Here is a 10,609-nt window from a genome sequence, read left to right on the forward strand (position 1 = left end):
CCGGGAGGCGGAGCTTGCAGTAAGCCGAGACCGCGCCACTGCACTCCAGCCTGGGCAACAGAGCAAGACTCCGTCTCAAAAAAAAAAAAGTTCTCACTATGTTGGCCAAACTGGTCTCGAACTCCTGGGCTTATACAATCCTCCCGCCTCAGCCTCCCACCTAGCTGGATCTCAAGCGATCCTTCCGCCTCTTCCTCTCAAAGTGTCAGAGCTGCGTAAACCAGAGCAACTCCATCTCCAATGGGTAAAATGAGGCTGAGACTTACTGGGCTGCATTCCCAGACGGTTAAGGCATTCTAAGTCACAGGTTGAAATAGAAGGTCGGCACAAGATACAGGTCATAAAGACCTTGCTGATAAGACAGGTTGCAGTAAAGGAGCCGGCCCAAACCCACCAAAACCAAGATGGTGACAAGAATGACCTCTGGTTGTCCTCACTGCCGCACTCCCACCCGCGCCATGACAGTTTACAAATGCCATGGCAACATCAGGAAGTTACCCTATATGGTCTAAAAAGGGGAGACATAGATAATCCACCCCTTGTTTAGCACATCATCAAGAAATAACCATAAAAATGGGCAACCAGCAGCCCCCGGGGCTGCTCCGCCTATGGAGTAACCATTCTTTTATTCCTTTACTTTCTTAATAAACTTGCTTTCACTTTTCTCTATGGAATCGCCCTGAATTCGTTCTTGCGCGAGATCCAAGAACCCTCTCTTGGGGTCTGGATCAGGACCTCTTTCCTGTAACAAAAGGGATTGGATGACAAGTGTGAGCCACCACGACCACCTTTTTTTCTAATATTTAAAATTTGTGTTTAATTTTTTCACTTTTCTTTTTGCTAATCTCTGTATTGTTTCAATTTTAGTAGATGTGCTGAGAAGGGGTCACACAGCATCGCTTTTAAAAGAATGTGACAAACAAATCAAGACTGAGGAGTTAGTGATCTGCTGGTGGACGTATTAGTATCTCCCCCTATTTCCAGTTTCCCAGCCTCCTGGGGAAGCTCTGTTCATTCTGCCATTTCTTCTGCTGGGGTGATAGGGAAGTGGGAGGAGGCGGGCATGGGGGCTGGACCTGGGGTCCTTAAGGCTGGAGTGTGTCCTCCCAGGCCACTCCTGCCTGCAGCCCCGCTTCTGCCATTATTGTGCATCTAATTCCCCCATCTCTCATCCTCAGGGTAGGACCTGCTTCCACGTCATGGGCCGGACCCGGGCCTAATGCCAAGCCTGGTATTCAAGGCCCTGCAGCATCCAGCCCTAGCACACCTTTCTGAAATCACCTTTCACCCCTACCTCCACCTCCTGCCCAGAAGTGCTCCCTGTTTCCTGAACGTGTTGGCCTCTTGCCCACAGCCACCTGCCTCTGCTCCTTCCGAGCCCCCTGCCCTGATGACACCCTTTTCTCTTTTCCACCTGACAAACTCCTACTCATGTTGTCAGGCTCAGCTCAGAGGTCACCGCCACTAGGTGGTCTTTCACCCTCCTCCCCACCCCTCCATATGGCCACGGGGCTCCCCGCCTTCAGAGTCTGCCTCTAATTCCCACCTCTGGGCAGGTGACATTGTGACCTGGAACATGATGCTTGGAATCGCAGAACACTAGGTTTCTATAGGACCTTCTCTAAACACTTAGAGCATCTCTTTGAGCCTCAGTTTCCCTCTTGATGAAATGGGGGTGATACTAGTACCAACCTCCTGAGGTCCTTCCAGATGTTTTTCCTTATCTTTTTTGAGACAGGGTCTCCCTCTGTCACCCAGGCTGGAGTGTAGTGGTGTGATCTTGGCTCACTGCATCATCCTTGACCTCCTCGGTCAAGTGATCCTCCCACCTCAGCCTCCCAAGTAATGGGGACTACAGTTGTGTGCCACCATGCCTGGCTAGTTTTTTTAATTTCTTTTTTTTTTTTTTTTTAGCTGGAGTCTCCCTCTGTCGCTCAGGCTGGAGTGCAGTGGCCGGATCTCAGCTCACTGCAAGCTCCGCCTCCCGGGTTCACGCCATTCTCCTGCCTCAGCCTCCCGAGTAGTTGGGACTACAGGTGCCCACCATCACGCTCGGCTAATTTTTTTTTGTATTTTTTAGTAGAGACGGGGTTTCACAGTGTTAGCCAGGATGGTCTCGATCTCCTGACCTCATGATCCGCCTGCCTTGGCCTCCCAAAGTGCTGGGATTACAGGCTTGAGCCACCGCGCCTGGCCCTGCCTGGCTGGTTTTGTTCATTTTAGAGACAGGGTCTCACTATGTTGCCCAGGCTGGTCCTGAACTCCTGGGCTCATGCAGTCCCCCCACCTTGTCCTCCCAAAGTGCTGGGATTACAAGCGTGAGCCACCATGACTGGCTGAAGTAGGACACTGTGAAGAGTCCCAAACCCCATGCTGGATGCTGAGCCAACACTCCCTCAGTGGAAGGGCTTATTGTCCCTATTAATTATTCCATTGTTGGCTGGATGTGGTGGCTCACACCTGTAATCCCAGCGCTTTGGGAGGCTGAGGTGGGCAGATCACCCGAGGTCAGGAGTTCAAGACTAGCCTGGCCAACATGGTGAAAACCCATCTCTACTAAAAAATACAAAAATTAGCTGGGCATGGTGGCACAAGCCCACAATCTCAGCTACTTGGGAGGCTGAGGCATGAGAATTGCTTGAACCTGGGAGGTGGAGGCTGCAGTGAGCCCAGATGATGCCACTGCACTCCAGCCTAGGTGACAGTGAGACTCTATCTCAAAGAAAAATAAAAAATAAAAATTATTCCATTGTTACAACAATGCATTAAGTTACCTTTCTGTGTCCCCCACAGACTGGGAGCACCTCGAAGCAGCATCAGGCCAGGTTCATCCCCATGTCCAGGCTGCCAGCATAGGGGCGTTCACAGCTAGTGTCTGTGTGTCACAATCTCCAAGCCTGCTCCAGGGTCAGCTTTTCCCCAGATCATCTGCTGCTTAGGAAGTAACTCCGGAATTGCTGAGTTTGAAACAGAAGTCCTCCTTCCCCAAGGGGCCTGACCCTGGTAGCTAGGGCGTGGCTTAGATATCACCATTCTAGGTCAGCAGAGCAGATGGGTTACTACCTCCCTGTCTCCCAGGACTGGGGTAGAGCAGCTGGCAAGGGGTGTTGGGGGAGAGTATGAGTATCTGTTGAGAGACTCCTGGAAAGATCCAGGCAGAGAGAGGAACCCCTGGGGACAGAGAAGGAAGATAGATGGGGCCTGGGATAGCCCCTGGTTCACCCCTGCTCTGGTAGACAGTGGTTAGGGTTGGGGCCTATTCTCCAGGCTGAGAAAGGCCATTTTAACATGGTAGGAGCAGCCTCAGAAGCCATCCAGATCCGAGTTCAAGTCCCAGCTCTACCAGTTACGGTTATTTGACCTTGGACCAGTTATTTTGTCTTTTTGAGTCTCAGTTCCTCACCTGGAAAATGGGGATGAAAACAGCGCCTATAGGGCACTCATTGGGTTGTAGTGAGGATTGAGATTTTATATGTAGGCTGGACACAGTGGTTCACACCTGTAATTCACACTTTGAGAGGCTGAAGTGGGAAGATTGCTTGAGGCCAGGAGTTCAAGACCAGCCTGGGCAACATAGCAAGACCCTGTCTCTACTATTATAATTTTAAAGAAGAAGGAGATTATATAATGAAACCCATAGCATAGTGCCTGGCATTTGTTAAAGTTGAATAAATTGAAGCTGCTGTTGTTATTATTTATTATTACTACTGAAAGTAAAAGAACCTGACACAGTATCTGGCAGAGTAGATTAAATGTCGATCTACCACTTGAGCCCGGAAGGTCAAGGTTGCAATGCACTGTGATTGTGCCCTTTCACTCCAGCCTGGGTGATAGAGCAAGACTCCCTCTCAAAAAAAAAAAAAGAAAAGAAAAGAAAAAAAGTTAAGAAGGATTTTGTGCTTGTATCAGTTACCTATTGCTGCATAACAAAACATGCCAAAATTTAGAGGCCTAATACAATAGCATTTCATTATCTGGGTTTCCATTGGTCAAGAATTTGAGAAGTCAGGAGGCCAGGGCAGGAGAATCGCTTGGCCTTAAAAAAACATAGGGAGGACAGGCGTGGTGGCTCACACCTGTAATCCCAGCACTTTGGGAGGCCAAAGAGGGTCAGTCACCTGAGGTCAGAAGTTCAAGACCAGCCTGGCCAAAATGATGAAACTCCATCTCTACTAAAAATATAAAAATTAGCTGGGTATGATGGCAGGCATCTGTAATCCCAGCTACTCGGGAAGCTGAGGCAGGAGAATCACTTGAACCTGGGAGGCAGATGTTGCAGTGAGCTGAGACCATACCACAGCACTGCAGCCTGGGCGACAAGAGCGAAACTCCAACTCAAAAACAAACAACAACAACAAAAACAACATAGGGAGATCTTCTCTCTTATATACTTAAAAAAAAAAATGAGGGAAGGGTTCAGCTAGGCAGTTCTGGTGCAAGTCTCTCCTTTGGTTGCCCAGATGTTTCTCGTTCTTCCTGTCGCCTCAGGGCTTCTGCATGGGATTTTTCCCTGTGAGCTGGTTTCTGGGCTTCCTTAGAGCATGGCCATCCCGGGGCAGACATACTGCTTACACGGCATCTCAGGGTGCCAGTTCTGGGGTTCCAGGCATCAAAGTAGAATTGCCCTGTATGACTTCATTCTGGAAATGAGACTGTGTCACTTCTTGTCATATCTTCCATCGTCACAGGCCCACCCAGATTTGAGGAGAGGAAATGTAGACCACTCCCCCCAACCCCCGCAGTGGGAGGTTTGTCAAAGTCTCATCATAAGAAGAGCATGTAAAGCTAGGTGCGTGGCTCATGCCTATAATCCCAGCACTTTCGGAAGTCAAGGTAAAAGGATCGCTTGAGGCCAGGAGTTCGCGACCAGCCTGGACAACATACCAACACCCCCATCTTGACAATAGATACAAAAATTAGCCAGGCATAGTGGCACTCACCTGTAGTCTCAGCTACTCAGAAGGCTGAGGTGGGAGGATCACTTGAACCCAGGAGTTTGAGGCTGCAGGGAGCTAGGATTCTGCCACTGCACTCCAGCCTGGGCAACAAAGCAAGATCCCAAGTACAATCTGCCTCCCTGCCTTCCTCTACAGAGGCGACCCATGGTGGGGTGTTAGGCAGCATGATGGGCAGCAGAGGGGAGCTGTATTTAGGGGGTAGGAAGAGCCAGGACCCTCAAATCCCACTGGGTGGACATTTGCCTACAGCATTACATGTGGGCCGATCCTGTCCTCAGAATCTCTGAACAAACCCCAAACCAATAAAAAGCAAATTACTATTTGTGTTGTGTTTGTTCGTGACAGAGTCTTGCTCTGTCGCCCAGACTGGAGTGCAGTGACACAATCTTGGCTCACTGCAACCTCCAATTCTGGGGTTCAAACAATTTTTGTGCCTCAGCCACCTGAATACCTGGGACTACAGGTGCCTGCCATCATGCCTGGCTAATTTTTGTATTTTTAGTAAAGATGGAGTTTCGCCATGTTGGCCAGGCTGGTCTCGAACTCCTGGCCTCAAGTGATCTGCTCGCCTTGGCCTCCCAAAGTGCTGGGATTACAGGTGTGAGCCACTGCACCGGCTGTAAATAACTATTGAAGACTTACGTTTATTTTGAGTATGCACTTGCTTGTCTCATTTAATAGACCAATGGGGTGAGAGCTACAATGATCTCCAGTTCACAGATGGGAAATTTAAGTTCAGGGAGATGAAATGGCCTGCCCCAGAGGCACCCACTGAGAAATGGCAGAGACTGGATTTGTACCTAGGTCTGAGTGACCCCAACTGAGTCCCCCTCACCACCACAAGGAGAGTGCCCTGCTACACCTGAAGGTAAGGCCAGATCTGCCCGACACTTGGCAGTCCTGTTCAGGAGGCCCCAGGTGCGGGTGGCAGCTCTGGGCACAACACAATTGCCTGGGGACATTGTGAGCAGAAGTAGTGAGGCTTCAGGGGGAACTCAAAAGACGAAAGAGAATCAGAATTTTCAGTGTTAGTCTAAGAGGCCCAGAAACTTGGAAGTTTTCTTAACACAGCACAACTCTCACCTCCAACAATGCTTGTTCTCTCCCAATCATGGCAGCTCTGGAAAACATTCATGCAGCACCCGCTCGAATGCCCCCAGAGACAGGGTGCTCGTTACCTCTCATGGCAGCCCAACTAACAGCAGCACACAGGAGCAGTTGTGAGGGAGTTTTTCATTGTCATTGCCTGCAGGCATCTCCATTGGAATAATCTTTCTGGAGAGTAACTTAGCCATTGGGTACCACGGCTCACGCCAACACTTTGGGAGACCAAGGCTGGAGGATTGCTTGTGCCCAGGAGTTCCAGACCAGCCTGGGCAACAGAATAAGACTGCTCTCTGTCAGAGAAAGAAAGGAAGAAAGGAAGGAAGGAAGGAAGGAAGGAAGGAAGGAAGGAAGGAAGGGAGGGAGGGAGGGAGGGAGGGAGGGAGGGAGGGAGGTAGGCAGGTAGGTGACTTGGCAATTGATAAATGTCAATCTTTTTTTTTTTTGACAGAGTCTTGCTTGTTGTCCAGGCTGGAGTGCAGTGGTACGATCTCGGCTCACTGCAACCTTCACCTCCCAGGTTCAAGCGATTCTCCTGCCTCAGCCTCCTGGGTAGCTGGGATTATAGGTGCCTGTCATCGCACCCGGCTGATTTTTGTATTTTTAGTAGAGATAGGGTTTCACCATGTCGGTCAGGTTGGTGATCCACCTGCCTCAGCCTCCCAAAGTGTTGAGATTACAGGCGTGAGTCACCGCACCTGGCCATAAATGTCAATCTTAAGAGCCTTGAAAACACATGTACGCGTTGCACCACCAATGTTGCTCTTGGAGCTTTTCTAAAGTAAAGAAGAGAAGACTTAAGCATCAGCTTGTTTACCACAGCGATCTTCACAATTGTGCAACAGTTGAAAACAACGTAGGTGTTCAGCAACAGGGGGGTGAGCAAATAGTTCACGGGACCTCCTATGAAATATTTTCCTATGCAGCCATTTAACACCCTGTTTCAATGACATTAAAACCACACAAAGTGGCCGGGCGCAGTGGCTCATGCCTGTAATCCCAACACTTTGGGAGGCCAAGGCAAGTGGATCACATGAGGTCAGGAGTTTGAGACCAGCCTGGCCAACATGGTGAAACTCCATCTCTACTGAAAAAAAAAAAAAAAATACAAAAAAATACAAAAAATCAGCCAGGTGTGGTGGTGCATGCCTGTAATCCCAGCTATTCTGGAGGCCGAGACAAGAGAATCACCTGAACCTAGGAGGCAGGGGTTGCAGTGAGCCAAGATCACGCCACTGTACTCCAGCCTGGGCAACAGAGGAAGACTCTGTCTCAAAAAGAAAAAAACAAAACAAAACAAAACAAAAAAACCAACAACCAATAAACAAACTACACAAAGTGGCGGGTGCAGTGGCACAAGCCTGTAGTCCCAGCCTCCTAGGGAGGCTGAAGGAAGAGGATAGCTTGAGCCCAGGAGTTCAAGACCAGTCAGGGCAAAATATTGAGACCTGCATCTCTTTAAGAAAACTACACAAGGCCGGGCGCGGTGGCTCAAGCCTGTAATCCCAGCACTTTGGGAGGCCGAGACGGGCGGATCACGAGGTCAGGAGATCGAGACCATCCTGGCTAACACGGTGAAACCCCGTCTCTACTAAAAAATACAAAAAGCTAGCCGGGCGAGGTGGCGGGCGCCTGTAGTCCCAGCTACTCAGGAGGCTGAGGCAGGAGAATGGCGTGAACCCGGGAGGCGGAACTTGCAGTGAGCTGAGATCCGGCCACTGCACTCCAGCCCGGGCGACAGAGCAAGACTCCGTCTCAAAAAAAAAAAAAAAAAAAAAAAACTACACAAAGTATATATAATAAATAAAAAACACAGTTGAGACTCATTTATACAGTATAATCCCAAGTGTGTGTGCGTGTGTGTGTATATATGTTTACTTTTCTTTTATCTTTTCTTTTTTATTTTTTTTTTGAGAGAAGTCCTGAAGCCTCCCAAGCCATCCTCCTACCTCAGCCTCCCCGGTAGCTGGAATACACCAGTTCCCAAAGTGCTGGGATTACAGGCGTGAGCCACCTCGCCCAGCCTTTCAGTACTTTTCTATGGGCTGTTACCATTGTTGCCATTAACAAAATCATTAAATCAGTTTTGGGAAGACTCTGCACATTAGAGCATTTCTCATTTTGGGGTCTCCTATATGTAATGGATAAGAATTAAGTCTTTGGGGCTTGGTGTGGCGGCTCACGCCTGTAATCTCAGTGCTTTGGGAGGCCAAGGTGGGTGGATCACCTGAGGTCAGAACAGCCTGGCCAACATAGTGAAACCCCATCTCTACTAAAAATATAAAAATTAGCTGGGCGAGGTGGCGGGCACCTGTAGTCTCAGCTACTCAAGAGGCTGAGGCAGGAGAATTGCTTACACCTGGGATGCGGAGGCTGCCTACTCAGGAGGCTGAGGCAGGAGAATCGCTTACACCTGGGATGCGGAGGTTGCCTACTCAGGAGGCTGAGGCAGGAGAATCGCTTACACCTGGGATTTGGAGGTTGCCTACTCAGGAGGCTGAGGCAGGAGAATCGCTTACACCTGGGATGTGGAGGTTGCAGTGAGTGGAGATCGCACCACTGCACTCCAGCCTGGGCTACAGAGTGAGACTCTGTCTCAAAAAAAAAAAAAAAATTAAGTCTTTGGATGAGCTAAACCCAGTTTCACTACTCACTTCAGTTTGACCTTGGGTAAGTCACATGTCATCTCGTCCATCTTTAAATGGGACTAAGGATTTCCTGGGTCTCTCTGGTTGTTGTAAAGATTAAATGAGGAAGTACACGTAAGGTCCTGGGACACATACATGCACAATAGCTAGAGGTTAGATATTGTTCTCAGGGGTGGAACCTACGGGAACACAGATTGCTCAGTGGTCAGACACAGCACACCCTGGGCGGCTGGTCACATGTGAGGCACAGCAATGACCACAGGGGGTCATATGATCTGAAGGAAGGGAGGGTCAAAGGCCATGCCCTGGGGTGATGCTGTTACAGCACTGGGACGCACTTAGCACTGAGGCGGTGGTTGCTGACGTGGCTCTGCGTGGGATATGGTTTGGCTGTGTCCCCTCCCAAAATCTCGTCTTGAATTGTAATCCCCATAATCCCCATAGGTCAAGGGAGAGACCAGGTGGAGGTGATTGAATCATGGGGGCTGGTTCCCCCGCGCTGTTCTCGTGATAGTGCACGAGTTCTCATGAGACCTGATGGTTTTATAAGTGTTTGGTAGATCCTCCTGCATTCATTTCTCCTTCCTGCCGCCCTGTGAAGAGGTGCCTTCTGCCACGATTGTAAGTTTCCTGAGGCCTCAGCCATGCCAAACTGTGAGTCAATTAAACCTCTTTTCTTTATAAATTACCCAGTCTCTGACAGTTCTTTATAACAGTATGAAAACAGACTAATGCAGGATGCTTTCTGCCTGGGGAGCTCTATCTTCTCAGCCTGCCTGGTGGCCTTGGATGGTGGGGACCTCAAAAACTGACTAAAAGTGGGGGTGGCCCCTGGACAGGGACTAGGGAAAGGAGGTAGACAGGCCAAGATCTTGAAACATGAAGTCTGCCTTTTGTCTGCCACTGCAAGCATGCTGAAGGTCTAAGGAGGTGGCACCTAGGGGCCAGTGTGGAGAGGCTTTCATTTCTTCCAGGCTTAGAGAGGGAAGGTCACTTTCCTAAGGTCACAAAGTCAGCAAATAACGGAGCTGGATTTAGAACTCAATTCTGTCTGACTCCACAACTCCATGCTCCTGCTGAAGTCAAAAATAAAAATACAGTGATGACTCTCTAAATGTAACATTTTATTTGGGAAGCAAGAATTGCAATTTGGGGCATACACATAGATTGGGTGGTTTTCAGTATGTCTGAAGAACAAAGAGAAGGTTGGATGTTTTATAAAAAGGAGAAAGGGGCTGGTCCTGGTGACTCATGCCTGTAATCTCGGTGCTATGGGAGGCCTAGGCGGGAGGATGATTTGAGCCCAGGAGTTTGAGACCAGCCTGATCAACACAGTGAGACCCCACTCTACCAAAAATAAAAATAAAAATTAGCCAGGCATGGTGACCCACACCACTAGTCTCAACTATTTGGGAGGCTGAAGCAGGAGGATTGCTTGTGTCCAGGAGGTTGAGGCTGCAGTAAGCTATGATCACATCACTGCAGTTCGATCTGAGAAACAGAGCAAGACCTTGTCTCAAAAAAAAAAAAAGAAAAGGAAATGTATTGTCTTGAAAAAAGTTCATTGGCACTAGCAAAGTTCTGGGGAGCTGGAAGCTGTGATTGGTGCATTATGGTGGTGGGTAAAGCTACTCTTAGAGTTGCAGCAGGGTGTTTCAGTAGCTATGAGATAAAACTGGTCCTAGAGTAACAACAGGCAGTTTCAGCAGCTGGGCTTCTGCAAAATTTAATTCTTGGAGCAGGTGTGATGTGCTCTGAGTGCCTTCTCTGCCTGGGTATGACAATGACTCACTTTGTGTATAATCAACTGTCACATGCCTAACCATCACCCCACACCGCTACCTGGTGAAAATGCTGATTGCCCTTGCTTCTGGCTGGTGATTTATTTTATTTTATTTT

General features: G+C 49.0%; 1 protein-coding gene across 1 annotated transcript in view; it reads left to right on the forward strand.

The window, feature by feature from the left end:
• Positions 1–10,609, forward strand: part of PLBD2 (phospholipase B domain containing 2) — a 49,228-nt gene that overhangs the window by 1,101 nt on the left and 37,518 nt on the right. The window contains exon 3 of the mRNA XM_011928733.1: positions 5,803–5,876. Coding sequence (XP_011784123.1) covers positions 5,803–5,876 — 74 coding nt within the window. The remainder of the gene's footprint in view (positions 1–5,802; positions 5,877–10,609) is intronic.

The sequence above is a fragment of the Colobus angolensis genome, unplaced genomic scaffold (assembly GCF_000951035.1).
Source record: "Colobus angolensis palliatus isolate OR3802 unplaced genomic scaffold, Cang.pa_1.0 Scaffold79, whole genome shotgun sequence".
Lineage (NCBI taxonomy): Eukaryota > Metazoa > Chordata > Mammalia > Primates > Cercopithecidae > Colobus > Colobus angolensis.